General features: G+C 42.2%; 1 protein-coding gene across 3 annotated transcripts in view; it reads right to left on the reverse strand.

The window, feature by feature from the left end:
* The window catches only part of LOC140211098 (FERM domain-containing protein 4B-like), a 342,398-nt gene that overhangs the window by 82,017 nt on the left and 236,498 nt on the right, over positions 1-23,883 (reverse strand). For all 3 annotated transcript variants that reach the window (XM_072280548.1, XM_072280549.1, XM_072280547.1), the window contains exons 6-7: positions 12,874-12,930; positions 12,443-12,465 (exon numbers count right to left, since the gene is read on the reverse strand). In XM_072280548.1, coding sequence (XP_072136649.1) covers positions 12,443-12,465; positions 12,874-12,930 — 80 coding nt within the window. The remainder of the gene's footprint in view (positions 1-12,442; positions 12,466-12,873; positions 12,931-23,883) is intronic.

Raw genomic sequence — 23,883 nt, forward strand, 5'->3', positions numbered from 1 at the left:
GACCGACTCCCAACTGGCTCCACAGTTCAGGTGCCATAAGGAATGTCTGGCCTTGCTAGAGACATCCACATTCCATTCAAGGATAGAAAGAATAATTAAAAGCTGGGAAACTTTTCAGACCCTTCTCACCAGTCAAACAGCAGCAAGCCATCACCCTTCCAACGGAACAAGGGTTCCCAACCTTTTTTATGCCATAGACTCCTACCATTAACCAAGGAGCCCATGGACCCCAGGTTGGATACCCCTACAATGGAAGAACCTATTCAGGTTAGCCTGCAAATCATCAGACACCTCAAAACATGAATCATTCTGCGAGCCAATCGCTATTACACTCGGGAAGGAGTCACTATAGAACAAATTTTTCATTTTGAAACACTGCCCCCTTTTTGCTGCAACTCCACAGCAAACTACCTGAGCATCCTGAACAGCAAAAGAAATGCCTCATCGGTTTTACAGGATAAACTTGCAACAGGACTTTGTTGATAATGGACCATTACCGGATGGATAAATTTGTCCTGTGTTCTCTTAAATACAAGAAATTACAGGTTATCTAGCCAAGAATTTCTTTAAGTACAACCATGATAGAATAGCTGAGGAGCATCCACCTGCTGAGACCTTTGTTGTTTTTGTTATATGACTTGGGTTACAGTGTTGGTTAGATGATAATTAAGTTTGCAGATGGCATGAAAATTGTGGAGTCACAGATACCAAAGGTTGTTTAAGAATGCAGTGGGGTGTTGATTAGCTGGAAAGACTGGCAAAACAGTGGCAGATGGAATTTAATCCCTACAAGTGTGAGGTAATTGACTTTGGGAAGCCAAGTTCTGGTAGGGCATATAAAGCAAATGACAGGGACCTTAGGACCAATATTGTCAGAGAGACCTTAGGCTGCTAATCCATTGTCTCTGAAAGTGGTAAAACAGTTGGGCAGGGTAGTGAGATGCTAGATTTCTTAGGCAGAAGAGATGGAACTTCATGTTGCAGCTGTAAAAACCATCATCTAGACCCCAAAGAGTAATGTGTGCAGTTCTGGCAGCCACACAATAGGAAGGTGTGGTAGCAATAGAAAGAGTGACTAAGTGATTCACCAGGATGTTGGCTGGAATAGAGGGCCATCGTTATGAAGAGAGAAAAGCCAAACTGTTATTTTTACCCCCTCAGGTGGCCCAGGGGTGACGTTATAGAGGTTTATAAAGGGGGAGGGGCGGCAGAGATAGGATAGATAGAAACTTTTTCATAGGAGGGTTCTCTAGAACTAGAGAACAGGGGGTTTAAATTGAGAGGAGAGAAATTTAAAGGCGATCTCAGGGGTATGTTTTTCCAAGGGTGGTGGTTATAGGAATAAAATGCCAGAGAAGGTGGTGAAGATGGATACAATTATTATAACATTTAAGAGGCATTTGGACATGTTCTTGGACAGGACAGGTGGTGGCAAGATGGGCCTAATATGGGCAAATGGGCCGATGGTACAAAACATCGTGGATGTCTGGATAAGGGGAGCTGAAAAGGTCCATTTCTCTGCTATACGTTTCTGTGATTCTGTCTGTGCAAAGTACACACACGATGGACAGAGAAACATCCTACCAAAGGCGTGTTACAATTCTTCACGCACTGAGAACCGCATGGTGCAAATGGAAGGGTCGTTGGGTGAAAACTTGGGAGTATGGCAGTTAGTTGACATCTATTTCTGAATGATAAAATTGGTATAATTCATTGGTTGCCAAAATGGGGACTTGCATGATTTGGTACGCAAAACAGTTTCATCTTCAGAATTCCATCGAGATGCACATTATCCCAATGCTTTCCTCTCCATACACGGTTTCAGATACATTCCAAGAAAGATAGAAGGAATGAGATTGCTTACAATAGTCAATGAGATTGTATTTTATCCAGAGAGCTAATATACAAGGATGATCACACACAGGTGCTATGACCTGGAGATGTGACCAGTGCATAGTCCCTTCTTCATACTTAGGTTACCCTCCATCATATTATGTGGCAACTATGCGGATTTAGAGTGATGTGAAACAACACAAAAATGAACTTCCACGTGGAGATGAAAACCATTAGCAGCACCAGAAAGTTACACTACCACAGTCTCATGGTCCAGCACATCCACGATGCTCCCTCAGACACCAGGGATCAATCTAGCTCAAAAAGGAATGCAAGATGTCAGGAGCAGAACAAGGCATAGTGAAAACCAAGGTGCCGTCTGCATGCACGACAATCCCACAGCCAATGGATCAGATCAAAGCTCTGCGGTCCTGGCATATTCAGCTGAGAACAGTGGTGACAATCAACTCCTGACAGCTGGTAGCCGCTCCTAAAAATATCCTTATCGACAAAGATGCCATCAGCTTGCAGAAATATTTACAATCACGTTCAGACAGGAGGGGGTATCAGCTTCCTTTCAGGAGCCCCATCATCATAGCAACCATTTTCCAGCCAATTCTGTTGACTCCACATGACAACAAGAGTTTGAGAGAAGTACAGTACTGTGCAAAAGTCTTGGGCACATATATATAGTGCTAGTTTGCCGAAGACTTTTACACAGTACTGTAGTAATTTTATGTACTGTGCTATTCTGCTGCTGCAAAAAACAAATTTCATGACTTTTGAGAGTGATGACAAAACTGATTCTGATATGGGTCCCTATTATGGACTAAGGGTGGGAATGAGACAAGGAGAGGTGAACTGTGGTTGGCAAAAGGGGAAGGGAGTGGGAAACAGAGAGACATTCAGTGATGATCTATAAAAAATGACCTTGCCTGATGTCTCAGGGCTGGGTGAGTCTGCACCCGTGCCACCACCTGCCCCTGGCACTCCTCCTCTGCCACCTGTTCCAGGCTCCACCCTCACCATTCCCAACATCCTTTACTCCCACCAGATTTACAAAGTTGCTCTCCGCTCCACATTGACAAATACAGACACTACTGTGCAAATGTCTTAGGCACCCATACATAAAAGACTCTTGCACAGAACGGAAGATGTAGCAAAGATTGTTGGACCAGGCAATATTCCAGTGGGAGTAATGGAGACCCATGGTCCTGGAAAAAATCCTGCTTCTGGCCAATTTACTCCATCAATAGCCTAGGGATCACCATTGCCCAGAGACTTGCTAAAACACAAACGTAGCTATGTACAGAAGCAGGGCATCTGCAGTGAGTGATACACCACAAAGACTTTGCACCATCTGTACACACAAACATGGAATACTCGCCACTTAACTGGGTAAGTGCAACTCCAACAACACGTGTGAAGTTTAGAACCATCTGGGCTAAGCAGCCCCCTTTTAGTAATTCATCCACTGGCATAAACATTTATTCCACCCACCACCAATGCACAACCGTACAACGTGTGCCTTCTGCAAAATGGTCTGCAGTTACTTCATCAGGTTGCTCACACAGCGGCTCCAAAGCCTACAAGTTTCTCCATCGGGAAAGCACAATGCCAGTAGGGACATGGGAACACAAGCACCACTGCAAATTTCCCCTTCAGATTGTGCACTGTCCCAAAATGGGAATATACCCTTGCCCATGCTAAATCATACCATTCCCTTCCCAAGAACTCTGCGGAAGAAGCTTCACAAGAAGGGATGCAGTGATTTAACCAAGAAGCTTCCAATCATTCTCTCACAGTTATCTATGGGGACAATAGATGTTGCCATGGTCAGCAATGTCCAGATTCCAAAAAAAGAACTAACAGACACTATCTGTAAGGAAAATCCAATAGCTCTTAAAATGTGCACCATACTCACAATAACTAAAGGGTTGCTGGACACCCATGACCACACTGTTTGGTGCTCATAACATACACTACAGTGACCATAACTCCTTAATATTCGGAGACAGAGCCAAGAAATGTGAACCCATGCAGTGTCCCATGCAGGCAATCTGATTTGGCCTGTGAATCACATTCCATTTACTTTTGCTTCAGTATTCTGTCATCTGCCTGGAGACTCTTTGCAGGTATTTCATGTCCTTCCAAGATGGTGAGAACGTGAGCTACTCTTGCTCGAGTTTCATTTTTCACACAAAGACTCGTATCACAAGAGTCTACATTAGAACTCAGGATATATGGTCACCTCAGCAAAGGGGCCCCAAGTCTCATTAAGGGCAATGATCTGCAGATGGGTCTGTTTTTGTGCATTCCATTTCTAAATAAGTCCTTCAATAATTTAATTTTTTTAAAAATTATAAAACACTAAAATAACTCCCATTCTGTGACAGTTGGTGGCTTGTCCTGTAGTCACTGGTATATGTTTATCAATGTCGTGAGCTACACACAAAATGCTGGAAAAACTCTGTGGGGCAAGCAGCATCTCTGAAGAGAAATGGACAGTACATGTTTTGGGTCAAGGGCCTTCCTTGAGACAGATGAACGGGGTCAACCAGAAATTTCAAGCATCCATTTCTCTCTAGAGGAGCTGTCTGATCCGCTGAGTTCCTCCAGCATTTTGCACGTTGCTCTAGATTCCAGCATCTGCAGTCTCTGCGTCTCAGTGCAGTGAGCTGTCTTGTACAAGGACATTCATGACAGTTGCTTCCTCTCCTTATAACTACTTCCTAGAATTGTGAACTTCCTTCAACAATTAAGTAACTTTACCCTGCATTTTTAGCATAAGTTTTCTTTGTAGTACAACTGAGCTCTGGAATTGAGAAAGGATAGAATGAAAAACAAATGGGAAAGGAAAAAGAAGAATCCAGGGAGCATTTCAAAAAGAATACAGCTGGCTAGAATCCACAAACCCACATTCTGAATGCACTTGTACCTCACCTCAATGACACTGGGGAGTAGTGACACACTTAATATATTATTTATAAATAGGGCTTAAATGCCATGCAAAGGGTGACAGCATATCCATGGCACATATGCATATTTATATCGTACATGTGAAATTATTAGAATTTCTTGATTTGCAATACCAGCCCAACTGTATTTTCTATGCTGGCTTCATTGCCGTGCTTCCATCCTCGGTGTTCCCAGGCTCAGTGTGGACATTTAGGTCTTCTAGTGTGTAACCAACTACCAGGCTTGTATTTTCCTATGAGTTTTTGATTTATCGTGGTGGTAATAGCAGAATGGCCTCGTGCTGTTTTGGACCTTCCATGGCAGCATCTCACCATCTGGTCAAGAATTTGGGTAAACAATCTTCAATCAACATGCTACTAATAACAAATCAATCAGCTTTTATGGTTTGACCTCTACTGCAGGTAAAAATATCAAGGACTCATTTTGCCTCCTATAAATGGCATTACTTGAAGTAATCATTGATATGTACTACTTTCCGCTAACGCTTCAGTACTGCTGCAGGTTTACAACAATTTTCTATTATTAGTGAATTTAAGGTAAGGGAAAGAAATATGTAAAGGCAATGGGATAGATTAAGTAAATGAGGAAATGATGAGGAAACATACCATCCACTGAAATTAATCTTAATTCCCATTTTCCTCAAGCATCAGAAAAGAAAACCTTAGCAACTTAAAACTGAAGATTCAGCTGCTGCCCAACTTGAGATGATGGAAGCCATTGTTAGAAACATAGAAAACCTACAGCACAATACAAGCCCTTCAGCCCATAAAGCTGTGCTGAACATGTCCTTACCTTAGCACTACCTAGCCTTACCCACAGCCCTCTATTTTTCTAAGCTCCGTGTACCAATCCAGGCGACTCTTAAAAGATCCCATATTTCTGTCTCCACCACCGCTGCCGGCAGCCCATTTCACACACTCACCACTCTTTGCGTTAAAAAACTTATCCCTGACATCTCCTCTCTACCTACTTCCAAGCATCTTAAAACTGTGCCCTCTCGTGCTAGCCATTTCAGCCCTGGGAAAAAGCCTCTGACTATCCACAAGATCAATGCCTCTCATCATCTTGTACACCTCTAATGTACAAGATAATGTACACCTTGCTTATGGCAAGTGCCAGATTTAAAAAGCAAGTGATGTCTCTCAGGACTTTATGCAGAGCTCGAGATTGTTTGGGTTAGATTAGATTAGATTCAACTTTATTGTCATTGTGCCAAGTACAGATACAAAGCCAATGAAATGCATTTAGCATCTGACCAGAACTGCAAAGAATAGTGTTATTTACAAAATAACTGTGAATAAAAAGTGCTACAGCACACAAATATAAAAGTACTGAGACAGTACAATATGGATGCAATACTGCTTAGCACCGTGATGAGAGGTTCAGCAGGGTCACAGTTATTAGGCATTTGGCAAGGGCCAATAAAAAGTTAGGTTTTAAGAGGAGTAGCTTTTGTGGGAGCGGAACAGGGTTAGAGTGAGGAACTGAGGCTTTGTTGAAAAGACTTTGGTGAGAGGGACTGCACTAGCTTGAGGTTGCTGTCAAGCTTGCTTCTTTCTTTACAACTGCCTATCTAGAGTAGTGAGAATGGATCCCAGGGAAGTGGTGTGCTCCTCATGCAAGATGTGGGAGATCTGGGAGACCTTTAGTCTTCCTGAATGCAACATCCGCAAGAAGTTCATCAGTGCAATTCCTTACAGACTGTGTTAGGGAACTGGAGCTGTAGTGGGTGGCCTATTTGGGAGAATGAGGAGTTCATAGATAGGAGCTACAGGGATGCAGTCATACTTGAATTGCAAGAGGCAGACAGCTGGGTGACTGTGGAGAGAGAGAAAGGGGATAGGCTGACAGTGTAGAGTACCCTTGTAGCTGTTGCCCTCAATAACTAGTAAACTGTTTTTTTGGGGGGGGGGGCGACCACCAGGGAAGAACCACAGCGATCAGGTCTCTGGCACTGAGCCAAGCTCCATGGCTCAGAATGGAAGGGGGAGAAGAGGACAGCAGTGGTGATAGGGAATTCAATAATTAGGAGAACAGACAGGAGCTTCCTTGGACTTGAAAGAATTCCCCCAACAGTAGCTGCAAGTTGAATGAACAGCAGGAAGTTGCGGTACATATTTGTACCAACGACACAGAAACGAACAGCGATGACATCCTGCAGAGTGAAAACAGGGAGCTGGATAGGAAGCTGAAAAGCAGGACATCAAGGTTAGTAATCCCTGGACTGTTGCCAGTACCACCCACCAGTGAGGTTAAGAGTAGAATGATACAGCAGATGAATGTGTGGCTGAAGAATTGGTGTAGCGGCAGGGTTTCAGATTTGTGAATGACTTTGATCTCTTCGGATGAAGGTATGACTTGCACAAAAGGGTACAGGTTACATCTGAACCTGAAGGGAACCAATATCCTTGTGGGCAGGTTTACTACAGCCTGGGAAGGGCTTAAACTGGCATGACAGAGGGATGGGAACCAGAGTGATAGGTTAGAGGATGGAGCGATTGGTGTAATTGTAGATGCAGCCTGCCGAGAGACAGTGAGGAAGGAAAGGCAATGGAAAAGGCACAAATGCGGTCAGATGGATGGATGCAAGACATTTCAGAAACAAGGTTGATGGAGTTGGAGCATGGATCAGTCCATGGAACTATGACATTGTGATCATTAGAAACTCGGCTGTCAGGTGGGCAGGAATGGCTACTACTATAGATGATCTGGGATTTAGAGGTTTCAAAAAGGACAGGGAGAAAGGTAAAGATATTAAAAAGTGGGGGAAGTGGCATCGTTAATCAGGGGTAGTATCATGGATGACAGATCTAGAAAGGGAAGAAGTTGTGGAGGGATTGTCTTCTGAGTCAGTGTGGGTTTAAGTCAGAAACAGTAAGGGAGCTATCACTGCATTGGGAGTATTATATAGAACCCCCCAACAACACAGCAGACTTGGAGGCAGATTTTGGAAAGGAGCAAAAGTAACAGGCTGTTGTCATGGGTAACTTCATCTTCCCTTTCACGGGCACCTCTTTAGTGCAAAAGGTTTACTTGGGGCAGAATTTGTTAGGTGTGTCAAGTCCGACTAGAGGAGAGATCATACTGGATCTAGTATGAGACGATGAACCTAGTCAGGTGATAGATCTCTTAGTAAGTGAGTAGGTCAGACGCAGTGATCACAACTCCCTAACCTTTACCATTGCCTTGGGTAGGAGCAGATGGTATTAATAGAGGGAGGGTGAATTATGATGCGATAAGACAGGAACTTGGGAGCATGAATCAGTAACAGATGTAATCAAAGAAATGCACAACAGAAATGTGGAGGTTGTTTAGAGAGCACTAGCATGGGGTTCTGGATAGGTTTGTTCCATTAAAGCAGGGAAAAAATGGTAGGGTGCAGGAACCATGGAATCTTGCAACATCTAGCCAAAAAAGAAAGAAAGAAAGATCAGACAGGGCTCTAGAGGTTTACAAGGTAGACAGGAGGAGCTGAAGAATAAACTTAGGAGAGCTAGAAGGGAAATGAGAAGACTTTGGTAAGTAGGGTTAAAGAAAGCCCCAAGACATTCTAACCATATGTGAAGAACAGGAGGATGATTGGAGCGAGGGTAGGACTAATCAAGAATAAAAGTGGCATGTCTGGAGTCAGAGAAGGTCCTTCAAGAACTAGGGAGAGGGACCTTGATGAATACGAGGATGGTGTGGAATAGGGTGATATGTTGGAACTTAAGAGTTTAAGAGAGAGGATGCGCTGAAACTTTTTGAAGACATTACAATAGATAAGTCCCGTGAGCCATATGAGATCTACCCCAGGTCATGACTGGAAGTGAGGTAAAAAAACTGTTGCGCCTTTGTGTCCTCATAAGCCACAGGAGTGGCATCAGAAGATTGTAGGATGGCAAACGTTACTCTTTTGTTCAAGAAAGGTAACTCTGGAAATTATGGACCAGTGACTCTTGCTTCAGTAGTGGGCAAACTATTGAAGAGGATTCTTAGAGACAAGATTTACGAGCATTTGGAGAGGTGTAGGCTGATTAGAGTTAGTCCACATACCTTTGCAAGGGGCAGGTCATGCCTCATAAGCCTGATCAAATTATTCAAGGAAGTGACAAATCAAACTGAAGGTAGAGCAGTGGATGTAGTGTATATGGATTTTCGACGTTTCCAATGGTAGGCTTATACAGAAAGTCAGAAGGCAAAGGATTCAGGGAAACTTGGTGATGTGGATTCAGAACTGGCTTGCTTACAGAAGCCAGAGGATGGCAGTAGATGGAGTACATTCTACCTGGAGATTGGTAACCAGTGGTATTCCACAGGTATCTGTTCTGGGATCTTAGCTCATTGTGATTTTTATAAATGATTTGGGTGGGGAAGTGGAAGGGTGGGTTAGTAGTGTGCAGATGACATGAAGGTTCATGGTCTTGGTGATAGTGCGGAAGCTTGTTATAGGTTACAAAGGGACATTGATAGAATGCAGAGCTGGGCTGAAAGTGGCAGATAAGAGTTCAACATGGAAAAGTGTGAAGTGATACACATTGGAAGGTCGAAGTTGCCACACATGTTGATAAGGTGATTAAGTTGTGCTGTTGCGTTGGCTTTCATTAGTCAGGGGACTGATGAGTTCAAGAGCTGCGAGGTAATGTTGCAGCTCTTTAAATCATGGGATGGACTATACTTGAGAGTACTGCGTTCAGTAATGGTCCCCTCACTACAGGAAAAATGTGGATTTTGATTTTTTTTTTAAAAAGAGGGAGCAGAGAAGACTTAAGGCCATAAGATAAAACCATGAGATACAAGAGCAGAATTAGGTCATTTGGCCCATCGAGTCAGCTCCACCATTTCGTTATGGCTGATTTATTATCCTTCTCAATCCCATTCTCCTGCTTCTACCCATATCCTTTGATGACCTGACTAATAAAGAGCCCATCTATGTCTGCTTTAAATATTCTCAATGACTTGGCCTCCAGTCATCTGTAGCAATGAATTTCAGATTCACTACCCTCTGGCTAAAGAAATGCCTTCTCATCTCTGCTCTAAATGGATGTCCCTCTATTCTGATGCTGTGCCCTCTGGTCTTAGATTCACCCACTATAGGAAACATCCTCTTCACATCCACTATATCTATGCCTTTCCATATTTGGTAGGTTTCAGTGAGATACCTACTCATTCTTCTAAACTCCTGCAAGTATAGGCCCGGAGTCATCAAATGCTCTTCACATGTTAACCTTTTAATTCCTGGAATTATTGAGCTGGGGCTTTTTTCTTCAGACCATAGGAGGATGAGAAGTGACCTGTACAAGACCATAAGAGGCATTGATAGTGTGAATAGCCAGCACATTTCCCCAGGGTGGAAAAGGTTAATATGTGAGGGAATCATTTCAAGGTGATTAGAGGAAAGCACGGGGGGAATGTCAGAGGGTTTTCATTTCCCTGCACAGAGTGTGGTGGGTGTGTGGAACATGCTGACAGGGGTGGTGATAGAGGCAGATACTTTAGAGACATACAAGAGACTTTTAGGTACTAAGATGAGAGAAGAGCAAGACCATTAATGGAAGGTTGGGAAGTGTTAGGTTGATCTCCGAGTAGGTTAAAATTTGGCCCAACATCATGGGCCGAAGGACCCCTGCTGTGCTGTAAGGTTCCATGTAAAGCCAGTATGTTTATAAGTTCTATCAACCAGAAGATATTCTTCATTTTTGAACTGTTGTGTATGAATCCACATCCATACCATGGGAGTATGGCATGCAAACTTTGATGTTATGATTTGCATTATTACCAAATAATAAAAATACTCAAGATATTTTTAAAAATAGTAATAATAGTTCAAATACATGTTACCTATGCAAAAAAGCTATTGTACAGTCTACAAAATGTGTTGACTGTCTGGAGAAAGGGGTATTTAAATAAATCCGTTTTCCACAATATACCTGCCTAATTCACACAATTAGCACTGTGAATACTTGCCTGTCGACTAGAACAGATAACTTGTTAAACAGAGGCTTTTGGTCACAAAATTCCTTGGAAAATGTCCCACTTTCTAGTTATTAATTTCACTTCAAACCATTGCAGAATCTTACAGAACAAAGCGATGTCCTAATCTTGTAGTGCTTTGAATATTCCGAACTCCACACATCCTGATGACACATTTTATCAATAGAAATTGGCTTATATTCACTTTATGTTGCTCACAACCTTGGGAGTTAGTAGTAGCCAATTTGTGCACGGTAAACTCCCATAACCATGGTGAAAATAACAGGATAGTTGGATCAAGCTGAATTTAAGAGAACTATTGGTTAGATTAATGAGAATAACCCCCTGGATTTTCTGCAAATCAAATGTCACAGGATCATTCACATCCTCTCAAGTGTGCAACAAGCCTCAATTAAACCTTTCAACTGTACTTTAGCATCTCCTCCAACTTCAACTCTCAGTGCAGTATGAGAGTCAGTTTTCATTGATGGAAATCTGGCATGGGACATGAACAAACAATCTCCTGACTTACAGGTGAAAGTACTTTGAAATAAGAGATTGGCCACTTAAAGCAAAGCTCCAAAAATTGAAGCAAATTCTGAATAATAACCTGAATTTTCAGAATCGATCATGTTTCAATAAAACTTAAAACACATGTTTAAATTCTATAGAAAATTCAAAATTGCAGCTGGTTTGCGTAACAACTTACAACTTGAAGCAGCTTGTGAACCAAATGCCCATTCAATTTATAAACTCTATTACAAACAGTGTGTGACAATCCTTTGGTTCCTCAAAGGTCACGTTGCAAAGTCATTTAATTTCTTATATTAAATATGTGCAGTGCTTATTTTAGTTTGACATCAAATATCCAGAATAATATTCTAAGGGGATGACAATTAAAATACAAAGTTGCACTTCTAAAAAAAACACGACGAAATACAGTTTCACGTGCTAATGGGATGAAGGGCATCCGGAGAGACTGAATAACCAAAAGCCCCAACCACTAACCACAGTCACCGCTTGCCCACACTGCACCAGAATATCTGGATCCCGGATCGGCCTCTACAGCCACCTGAGGACCCATTAATAGCCAATCCCTCAGAAGAATATCTTACTCGACTTGCATTACTACAGGCTTAATGGGTCTTTTCTTTCCTTCCCAGAGCTTTAAACATTTCTAAATCAGCTTTAAAATAAAACAAATATCCGGGATCTCTTCCCCCCCCCCCCACAAGGTTAAACTTGCTAACAAATTATAGCAGGCAGCTTTGCCCAGCAGTTTCAAGTCACACAAGACTCACAGTAACCGGGAGGTCAACTGTGTGAAGGGCGAGGCCCCAGCAGGGCAGCTGCGAAAGAAAGCTGCACATTGAGCTTAAAGACCAAGCAGCTGATGAATTTGATCGTCTTGCTGCATACATTACGGTTCTGAGATTGTATTGTTCCTCGTCTGACAAAGAGGAAACAGGCTGAATCCAGGACAATCTCATATTGCTTCCGCCTACATTTAACATGGGAAAATAATGGCACAAATGCAATACTGATGTAGGGGGCTATGGGCTGAAATAACAAAAAAAAATCAAGTTTAATACGCCCAACTAAGTTTTCAAAACAATACATGTTCAACTCATAACTTGTTGACATCAGATGTAATACAATCATTGCAATAGTTTCTTACCTGATGTAATCGCCCTTCGTTTCCTGTGGAATTGGAAAAAATAGCAAAATCAGTGTCTCAACAGAACTTAACACGAAAACTTCACAGTTGCCGACCGAGCTTCTAAAATAAACAGTCTGTAGGTAAACCGTAACACTGCAAGTGATTGTAAAGGACACTGGATCAGGATGCAGGGGTCTCCTGTGGACACTGCCAATTCTTGCCCCGTTTTGAGACGTTCACAAGGCAAAATACCAGGTTACTACAGAAGCTGTGACAAAATTCGCTATACGGGAAGGCAGTCGGCGCAGCGGAAGAAAGCCCGGTCGGTGGCCGACCGCAGGGAGCTGAGTGCCCGGCCGCTTGCTGGAGGGGCTGCCCCGGAGTGTGGGGCGCCGGCTGTGGCAGGCAAGTTTGTGCCGGTGCCAGCCCGTAAACGTTAGGTCTCCTACCTGCAGGACGTGCGCAGCCAACTCGAACACCGTCTCGCTGTCCGCTTCGATCTCGCCCTGTGGGAAAGGCAAAGCAAAGTACAGCCATCAGGCAGGAGCCGGCGGGCGTGAACAAATGCACCCACCCAGCCCACAGCCTCCGTAAGGGGAGGTCGCCTTTCCCACCCCCTCGACCCAACAGCCTACACGCCACGCCAGTCACTTACTCTGCCTCGCAGGCAGTCCCAAGCCGACGTGGAATCACACACACACTGCACTAGATGGGGAATGGAGAGGCTCCGACTACTGCTACAGGTAGATGTGACGAGGGCACCCCTGGCGCTGCCTTGGTCGCGCCTGGCGGGGCAGATCGGACGAGTCGCGATAACACTGAGCTCTGGCAGGCTCGGAATGGCCACACACCGGCCACGCAATGAGCGGCTCCGTGAAAAGACCGGGACTGATTACTGAGCGCTTTACTCAGGTCGCATCCGCTTCACTCAGCACTCGCCCGAGCGACACCGGCTGCAACACGGATATGTTTGAAGAAAAAACACAGCTGCAACTAACTTCGCGCGGTATCCAATCAATTATTTAATCAAAAACGTCAATTTATTGGTCTATATCTGACCTCACAGTTATGAGTAGTGCACAATACAGTATAGGGAGTAGGATAGGGCCGACTGATTCAAGCGTACAAGAATCCAAGCGGTTTAACCCAGTTGGCATGTTTTTTGGTAGTAGGAGAATGCATAGTTACAACATAAACTGGCCGTCATTTAAGACTGCGATGCAGGGAAATTTCTTCTTTCGGTGACTGGCGAATCAATGAAATCCAGTCCTTGAGGGTGGAAGACACATATATTTAAGGTGGAGATGCATAAATATTTTAAAGATCGAGGAATTTGGGGTTATGGGGATCTAACACACGAGAAATTGAGGGCAGCATTGATCAGGTTGAAAGGAGGCGGGGCCCGGCGGTCCAGTCTATTTCTATTTTCTTGAGTTCGTGTGTTTAATACACATAATAGTTTGTTTAGCATATCAGTGGATTATACGTAACAGATAGGTGTTTTTACATGAGAATTCCCTAATCGTCGTCCGATTTGCATACATTACCCTGAGAGATTTCACAAACGCTTGCTAACTGGCGACAACACATTTCAATTAGGGTTAAATATTTCAGGAATATCAGACATTAGCTGTGAATAGTTTCATGCAGGATGCAACGTGCGTTTTAATCTAAATTAACAGTAAACAAAAGTCTGCTTTCTGCCTGTCCGAGTTAACATCAGTGCCAGATGTCATGGCAAATCCATAATATCATGCTTGGACAGTAAAACTCAGAGGACAGGGTGGAAAATGCAGCTGCAAGCTGCTCAGCGTGCTCACATTTTAAGTGGCCTTTGAGCAGTGAGGCTACTTCTTTTGTATTAATTTTGTTTTAATTGCCTTTTGTTAGTGCCCCAATCATTTTACAAGAGCTAATCCCGATTAAGGAAGTCTGCTATTCAAAAAGTTTCCTTCAGTTACTGTTTTAAAATTTATGGGATCGAGATGATGGCTGCCAACATTAAAATGGAATATTAACTCCTTCCAACCAAGAAAGAATTAAGCAATCATTTTTAAAAAAACAATGTTCAACGTTCTGAAACATTGGTGAGTTTGATCCTAAATTTTCTGGGTGCATTTGGTTATGATTTTGGCAGATATTTGGCAGAAATATTTTAAATTTTTTAAATTTAGAGATACAGCACAGTAACAGGCCATTCTGCCCCAATGAGCCAGCACCACCCAATCATTCCCATGTGACCAATAAACCTACTAACCAGTACGTCATGTGGACTCCTTACAGACAACGGTAGGAACTGAACCCTGCTCCCTAGCACTATAATAGCATAATGCTAACCACTGTGCAACTGTGTCATCCCCATATTGTTATGAAGGTATATCAGAATCAGGTTTATTATCACCAGCATGTGATGTGAAATTTGATAACTTAGCAGCAGCAGTTCAATGCAATACATAATCTAGCAGAGAAAATAATAAATTATTTTAAAAATAATAAATAAACAAGTCAATTATGTATATTGAATAGATTTTTTATAATATGCAACAGAAATACTGTATATTAAAAAAAAAGTGAGGTAGTGTCCAAAGATTCAATGCCCATTTAGGAATCAGAGGGGAAGAAGCTGTTCCTGAATAGCCTTCAGGCTTCTGTACCTCCTACCTGATGGTAACAGTGAGAAAAGGGCATGCCCTGGGTGTTGGAGGTCCTTAATAATGGCTGCTGCTTTTCTGAGACACCGCTCCCTGAAGGTGTCCTGGGTACTTTGAAGGCTAGTAGCCAAGTTGGAGCTGACTAGATTTACAACCTTCTGCAGCTTCTTTCGGCCCCTCCATACCAGACATTGATGCAGCCTGTCAGAATGCTCTCCACGGTACAACTATATGAAACTATCCAAAGGTGTGAATAATATTCTGTCACAAAGGTTCCTTTAAGGTTCTGATGACTCAGAACGGAGTTGAGGAAAAACTTTTTCACCCAGAGAGTGGTGGATGTATGGAATGCTCTGCCCCAGAAGGCTGTGGAGGCCAAATCTCTGGATGCTTTCAAAAAAGAGTTGGATAGAGCTCTTAAAGATAGCAAAATCAAAGGTTATGGGGATAAGGCAGGAACTGGATACTGATTGTGGATGATCAGCCATGATCACAGTGAATGGCGGTGCTGGCTCAAAGGGCCGAATGGCCTACTCCTGCACCTATTGTCTATTGTCTATTGACTTAATATGCATAAAATTATTATTTCTTTTGTTTCTATCATTCAGTATGCTAGAAATTCAAAGAGTGCAAAAATAGATGAATTCAATTTTCAGATGCCAGGATCCACATCAGAGGTTGCCTGGAGTATGGTATCTCAGCATAAAGAAAAGAGATACAGTGCAGATTCAGTATGCACTCTGAAGTCTTGGACTCTACTGATTTAGCAGTACAACTGTGCATCCTCATGTCAGGAGGAATTATGAGTACAGTGTATCTTGCCATGAGTTTAATATTCATTTGACATTTGTTGAAATATGTTGAATTACCAGCCTGATCAAGGGAACTGGACTGGGAGGATATTTTGAACCGCAAAGGAGTTGAGTTTTCATTTCACCCACACTAGTCCGTGCACCAACTCCCAAATACTGGTTATTTTTGTCAGCCATTCCTTTTGAAAGCTGGAACATTCAAACAAAGGGAGAGCTGTTGTGATATTTTTCTTAAAATGAACATGGAGTGATGTGATCCTTGGTAGAGCTCCCTTCAGAGAGCAAATAACCCCTTTTAAAAATCACTTTTAAACTACTTTGCCTTAACTGCAGGCTGATGTTACACACGACAGTGAGTGACTCATTATATCTTTATAATTAAACAAAATGCTGGAAGAGCTCAGTGCATCAAGCAGCACCTGTGGAGGTGAAAGATGTAAGTCGACATTTTAGATCAAGTCCCTGCTCTAGGACTGGGGGGCGGGGGGGAAGAACAGGAAAGATTGGCAGTATGTAGCAATATGTTGCTGTTAGCTTGCTTTATTGTTTGCTCGATTTGTTTTCTTTCCACTCTCTGTACATTGGGTGTTCGACAGACTTGTACTTTTAAATGGATTCTATTGGGGTTTCATGGCAGCCTTGTAAGGAGACAAATCGTAAGGTTGTATAATGTGTACACACACTTTGATAATAAATGTACTTTGAACTTTGAACATGTGTGTAGAGAGCTAGGGTGGAGACTGTAGCTGATAAGCAGAACCAGATGAAGGAGGAATAATGGGGAAATGTAGGGAAGTTTGGGACAGAGACGGGTGGGTAGCAGGGTGGTGCCAGATGGAAGGGATGAATAAATTAAGAAAAAAATAGGTGAATAGGTGCATGCATGTGGGGGCGTGGGATACCCAGAATTGGAAAATTCAGTACTCATGTTATTGGACTGTAAACCAATTAACTGGAATACAAGATGTTATTCTTCCAGTTTGTGTTTGACCTCTCCATGGGAATGGAGAAGACCCAGGGCAGACAAGTCAGTGTGGGAGTGGGACGGAGAATTAAACTGACATGCAACTGGAAGCTCAAAATGGCCATTATGGACAGAGTTCTGCAAAATGGTTACATATCCATGCATGGATTCACTAATGCAGAGGAGCCGTATGAATGCAGACCGGGTTAAAAATGTTGCACCATCTACAAGGGGTGTTTAGGTTCCTGGGTGGTAGAGAGGGTGGAAGTGACAAAGTGTTCCAACTCTTTTGGTAGCAAGTAAAAGTGCCGGGGGATGTGGAGGGAGGTGTGGACCAGGGAGTCCCAAAGGCCATGGTCCCTGAGGAAATCTGGAAGTCTGGGGGTGGGGAACAAGATATGACTGGCGGTGAGATCATTGGATCTGATGTAAATGTGGGACAATAATGTTGCACAGGGAAATGAGGTGGTCAGAGCAGACGTGCTGGAGATGGAGGAAATGTGTTAGGGCTCCCTCAACAGAGAGGAAGCAATGGTTCCAGAAAATGTTAGGCATTTCAGAAGCTCTGGAACAGAAGGCCTAATCTTGTAAACGGATGCAGAGGAGACCGAGAAATCAGGATAAAGCGATTGTATCCTTATGGAAGGAGGGAGAGTTGAGGTAGCTCTGGGAGTCATTGCATTTATAGAAGATGTTGTGGCAAGTCTGTTTTTCAAGATGGAGACAGAAATAGAAAAGGAAGAATATCAGAGATAGTCCAGACATTCGCAAGGGTAAAGTGGATGAGTTCTGCACGAGTACGGGAGACAGCACTAATACAGTCATTTATGTTGTGGAGTAAGAACTGGCAATGGGTGCTGGAAAAGGCTCGGAACAACATCAGCTCCTCACCTGGTTCCAGCGTGCCATTATCTGCTCCCCATATGGTTCCACCCATCACAAACACGAGTTGCTTTGGTTTCACCTGTCACCTACCAGCTTCTATAACAACCTACTTATCATGACTATTTTTCCTACTCCTAGTTCCGTGCAGGGTCTCATTCAGAAATGCTGGCTTTTTCCTTTTGCATCCACAGATGCTGCAGCTCATGATATTGTGGCTAACTAATTGAACTAGTAGCTAAGCACATAATTACACAAGGTCCACATCCCTCAATTCACTGCACATTTAAGTGCCTCTTGAACACCACTATTTTATTTGCTTCCATTACCGCCCCTGACAGCATTTTCTCCACTCCACACTCTCTGCAGAAAACATACCCCGCATATCATCTTCAAATTAAGCCCCTCTCACCCTAAATGTGTGTCCTCTAGTATTGGACATTTTGATCCGGCAAAAAAAGACACCAGCTGTCTATCAATGCCTCTCAATCTTAAACACCAAAGCCTCTGCCACTCCCTCAAGTTTGTTCAATCTCTCCTTGTAGCACATGAGGCAGCATCCTGGTAAACACTTTCTGTATCCTCTTCAAAGCCTCCACATCCTCCCTATAACAGAGTGACCAAAACTGAATGCAATAGTCCAGGTTTTTATAAAGCTGCAACACAACTTCCTGACTCTTGAACTCAAACATGCCATATCCCTTTCTTTGCCACCCTGTCAACTGGTGCAAACACATTCAGGCAGCTGCAGACTTGGACCCCAAGATTTCCCTGTACATCGATATTGTTGAGGGTCCTGTTGTGTGCTGCTTTTATTGAATTTCTCATTATACCGGGAACAGCAACTGACCAAACTAATAGAATATTGAACTGCACAGCCAAAGCAGTATATAGCAAATCAGAGAAAACCGTTCAACGGTCTTGTCATAGGGCACCAAAACATCCCGCAAAGTTTTGGTACTGAGGCATAAAAAATAGATTTATGCAGTGGAGAAACCTAAATTGATCCTTGGTCTTTACAACTCGAAGAATGTAACTGAGGAAACTTTGGCATGCCTGAAAGATGTACTTTGATGTATACAGAAGTATAAATAGTGTGGGGAAAAAAGTTATCTGGTAAATTGTTTAAAATTGTTGGAATAATGCAAGAGATCACATAGCAGGTGAAAGTCAGAAGGCCAGTTTCAGGGTGTTTACACGGAAGGTCATACTCAGGCAATGAAGAAATTGTAGAATGAAATCCAGAGGGTGTGATGGAAGTGAAATTATTGTAATCAGTTAAAGAACCAACAGCAGCTGCAAGGCTGATTACTCAGCTTGCTTGCAAGTGAAAATAATGTAGCTTCGTCCATGTGGTTATTCACGGGTTGAAGCTGGATAATCAAAATCTGTGGTCACGAAGCTTAATATTCAAGCAAATGCATGTATGCAGTAGTGTCGCCCTCTTTAGAGTTCAGTCAACTGCAGTGACTCAAACCCATGGTAAGAATAAGATGATCCAATTGACACTCATTCCTTAGCACTCAATTAATGCTTATTTTGGACATTTCACCAGATCCTTAGTTCCGACAGTTATATTGGGAAAAACTATCTTTTTCTTCTCCCTCTGACAGTTTAACAAAGAAGAACAAGAAATCTGTTTGACTCCAATTGAATTCAATGGTTCATTTTATCTGTTACTTTTCTTGTGCGAGAACTACTTCAATCTTTTAGCAGGCAGTAGGTAGATTTTATACAGCGCAAGTTTCAGGATTACCACACTCAGGAAATATATCTGCTAATATGCATGCTTCGTAGATGCATCTTGGGTTTCAAATCCAAGAAGAGGCAGTACTAATAGCATTTAAATAATTAATCTTTAAGAAAAAATACTATATATATATTATAAAAAATATCAAAATCATGAGAAGTATTTTGACTTTTTGTCGTACTTTTCGCAAAATATCCACTGATAAGTTTGTCCAAAGTTTTGCAGTCCAACACTCAGAATGATCTTAAAACAAAAACTATGTTTTTGAAAATATTCCATTTGATAATCAATAAAGCATTGATATAATTTAGCTTTCAGTGTCCTGCTGGTCTAATTATCAGCTTCACTGCTTTGTTTACAGTAACACTCTGGCCCTTTTGGTCACACACATGTGCTGATAAAATTGTGGAACGTCTCACATCCACTGGAGAAAGATAAAGAGACAAGATGACATTGATGATGGTGTGGGGAAGTGTCCATAGATGGGTGTATAAATATGTTTGTGAAGGGTTAACTAATACCCTAGAGCAACAACGTTTCATGATGAACCAAGGGATAAGGCAAATTTATAAGAGTCAATAAAAGTGAATCAAAGACACCCCATATTTATGAAGCATACAAGGTGAGCTGATTATTTTTAAGATATCCCTGTAGAATAAGATTGAAATGTTTTCAATGCCAACAGCCAGATGAAAATTACTTTACTTTGGAAGTACATAACAGGAAGAATTTTGGTAAATACTAAAATAAAGCTTTTTCAAAACCTATGTCCGAACTCTGGAACAGTCTTGGTCCCAGGGGTAACATAGAAACATAGAAAATAGGTGCAGGAGTAGGCCATTCGGCCCTTCGAGCCTGCACCGCCATTTATTATGATCATGGCTGATCATCCAACTCAGAACACCGCCCCAGCCTTCCCTCCATACCCCCTGACCCCCGTAGCCACAAGGGCCATATCTAACTCCCTCTTAAATATAGCCAATGAACTGGCCTCAACTGTTTCCTGTGGCAGAGAATTCAACAGATTCACCACTCTCTGTGTGAAGAAGTTTTTCCTAATCTCGGTCCTAAAAGGCTTCCCCTCTATCCTCAAACTGTGACCCCTCGTTCTGGACTTCCCCAACATCGGGAACAATCTTCCTGCATCTAGCCTGTCCAATCCCTTTAGGATCTTATACGTTTCAATCAGATCCCCCCTCAATCTTCTAAATGCCAACGAGTACAAGCCCAGTTCATCCATTCTTTCTTCATATGAAAGTCCTGCCATCCCAGGAATCAATCTGGTGAACCTTCTCTGTACTCCCTCTATGGCAAGGATGTCTTTCCTCAGATTAGGGGACCAAAACTGCACACAATACTCCAGGTGTGGTCTCACCAAGGCCTTGTACAACTGCAGTAGTACCTCCCTGCTCCTGTACTCAAATCCTCTCGCTATAAATGCCAGCATACCATTCGCCTTTTTCACCGCCTGCTGTACCTGCATGCCCACTTTCAATGACTGGTGTATAATGACACCCAGGTCTCGTTGCACCTCCCCTTTTCCTAATCGGCCACCATTCAGATAATAATCTGTTTTCCTATTTTTGCCACCAAAGTGGATAACTTCACATTTATCCACATTAAATTGCATCTGCCATGAATTTGCCCACTCACCCAACCTATCCAAGTCACCCTGCATCCTCTTAGCATCCTCCTCACAGCTAACACTGCCACCCAGCTTCGTGTCATCCGCAAACTTGGAGATGCTGCATTTAATTCCCTCATCCAAGTCATTAATATATATTGTAAACAACTGGGGTCCCAGCACTGAGCCTTGCGGTACCCCACTAGTCACCGCCTGCCATTCTGAAAAGGTCCCGTTTATTCCCACTCTTTGCTTCCTGTCTGCTAACCAACTCTCCACCCACACCAATAGCTTACCCGCAATACCGTGTGCTTTAAGTTTGCACACTAATCTCCTGTGTGGGACCTTGTCAAAAGCCTTCCGAAAATCCAAATATACCACATCCACTGGTTCTCCCCTATCCACTCTACTAGTTACATCCTCAAAAAATTCTATGAGATTCGTCAGACATGATTTTCCTTTCACAAATCCATGCTGACTTTGTCCAATCATTTCACCGCTTTCCAAATGTGCTGTTATCACATCCTTGATAACTGACTCCAGCAGTTTCCCCACCACCGACGTTAGGCTAACCGGTCTATAATTCCCCGGTTTCTCTCTCCCTCCTTTTTTAAAAAGTGGAGTTACATTAGCCACCCTCCAATCCTCAGGAACTAGTCCAGAATCTAATGAGTTTTGAAAAATTATCACTAATGCATCCACTATTTCTTGGGCTACTTCCTTAAGCATCCTGGGATGCAGACCATCTGGCCCTGGGGATTTATCTGCCTTCAATCCCTTCAATTTACCTAACACCACTTCCCTACTAACATGTATTTCGCGCAGTTCCTCCATCTCACTGGACCCTCTGTCCCCTACTATTTCTGGAAGATTATTTATGTCCTCCTTAGTGAAGACAGAACCAAAGTAATTATTCAATTGGTCTGCCATGTCCTTGCTCCCCATAATCAATTCACCTGTTTCTGTCTGCAGGGGACCTACATTTGTCTTTACCAGTCTTTTCCTTTTCACATATCTATAAAAGCTTTTACAGTCCATTTTTATGTTTCCTGCCAGTTTTCTCTCATAATCTTTTTTCCCCTTCCTAATTAAGCCCTTTGTCCTCCTCTGCTGAACTCTGAATTTCTCCCAGTCCTCAGGTGATCCACTTTCTCTGGCTAATTTGTATGCTTCTTCTTTGGAATTGATACTATCCCTAATTTCTCTTGTCAGCCACGGGTGCACTACCTTCCTTGATTTATTCTTTTGCCAAACTGGGATGAACAATTGTTGTAGTTCATCCATGCAACCTTTAAATGCTTGCCATTGCATATCCACCGTCAATCCTTTAAGTGCAAGGCTTCAGTCAGTTTTACTGTGTGATTCATCATAGCATGTTACCAGCCACAGGGTATATTTTATCAACTGCATAGTTAGTTTCAATTGATGTAAAACTAGGCATATAATAACAGTATTTGCAAACTGTTTAAATATCAGTTCACTTGAAAAAATTGATAAGTTCACTCTTTGAACTATTCACAATAAAACAACCTACTATGTAATGGAAACCAGCATGTCTAAAACAATTTAACATTGATTTTCCATTCCCTTTGACCAATTTATTATTAAACAGTGCTGCTGGATTGATACGTCTGTTTAGGAATGCACTTCAAACGTTTCTTTTAAAACTTTCTTTGTAAGATACATTGGTATATTACAAGGCAGCACTTATCTATAAAACTATCTATGGTCAAGGTTTTTAAATCTTAAATCTGCGCAAAGGATTTACTTTTACAAAAAAAATCTTAATCTATATGTGAATCAGTAATTTCTTATTACAGTTTAAAGGTTTTAGCTGTGGGATGAATTTCAGATGAGCAATATTAAAGATGCAACACAAATACAAATTGTTATTATTCCTCTTCTCTTGAAATTAGGTGAACTACAGCCACATATATATCTTTAATACAGCAATATATTCTAAGAATGGAAATGCTATCTATCAAACTCTGGCACATCAGAAAACATCAAAGTAGATGATTAAAAGCTAAATTAAAGAGCTTGACTTTAAGGAAAGTCTTCAAGGAAAAAGTAAAGAGGCAAAAGTTGAGGAAGACAATGCGAGTTTAGTGCTCAGCCATGGCCATCACTAGAGGATGAATAAAGTCAGTGGAGTGCAAAGGACCAAAATTAGAGTAGCAATATATTGGAGGAATAGAGCTCAGCAAGTAGGAGATCAGAGAGCAAGGGAGAGCCTAAAGCAAGGTAGGGTGTTTTAAAATTTGTGTGTCACTCAACTGAGAGCCAGTGTAGGTCAATGAGCAAAATGGAAATGAGTAAGAGGGATTAGGTGCAAGTTCGGAAATAGAATATCCTGAGATTTATAATCTTGGAAGGTGGAAAGCGATTCAGTGGAGCTTTAGAATCGTTATATCCAACAGTAACATTAGCATAGCTGAGTGTTTCAGCTGCAGATGAGCTAAGGAGCAGAAACATGTGCTTTTACAATGGAGAAACTAGTTACCTTAATGATGGTATGGACATACAAACAAAATGTCATATTTGACACCAAAGCTACAAAATGGTATGGTTCTGCAGCAGATGACAGATAGGCAGAGGGCTAGAGTCAATGATCCAGGACAGAATACCAAAGACAATGCCTATATTTCCCCCAGTACTTCATTTTAAGATATTTATGTTCAGTTGTCCATTCCAAGGTGTACCTGCAAAGGAGGGATGCACTGAAGCTTAGTGTAACTACTGCAAATACTCTGTGGGAAAAGTCCATGGTATTGGG

This window comes from Mobula birostris, chromosome 16 (genome assembly GCF_030028105.1).
Source record: "Mobula birostris isolate sMobBir1 chromosome 16, sMobBir1.hap1, whole genome shotgun sequence".
Taxonomy (NCBI): Eukaryota; Metazoa; Chordata; class Chondrichthyes; order Myliobatiformes; family Myliobatidae; genus Mobula; species Mobula birostris.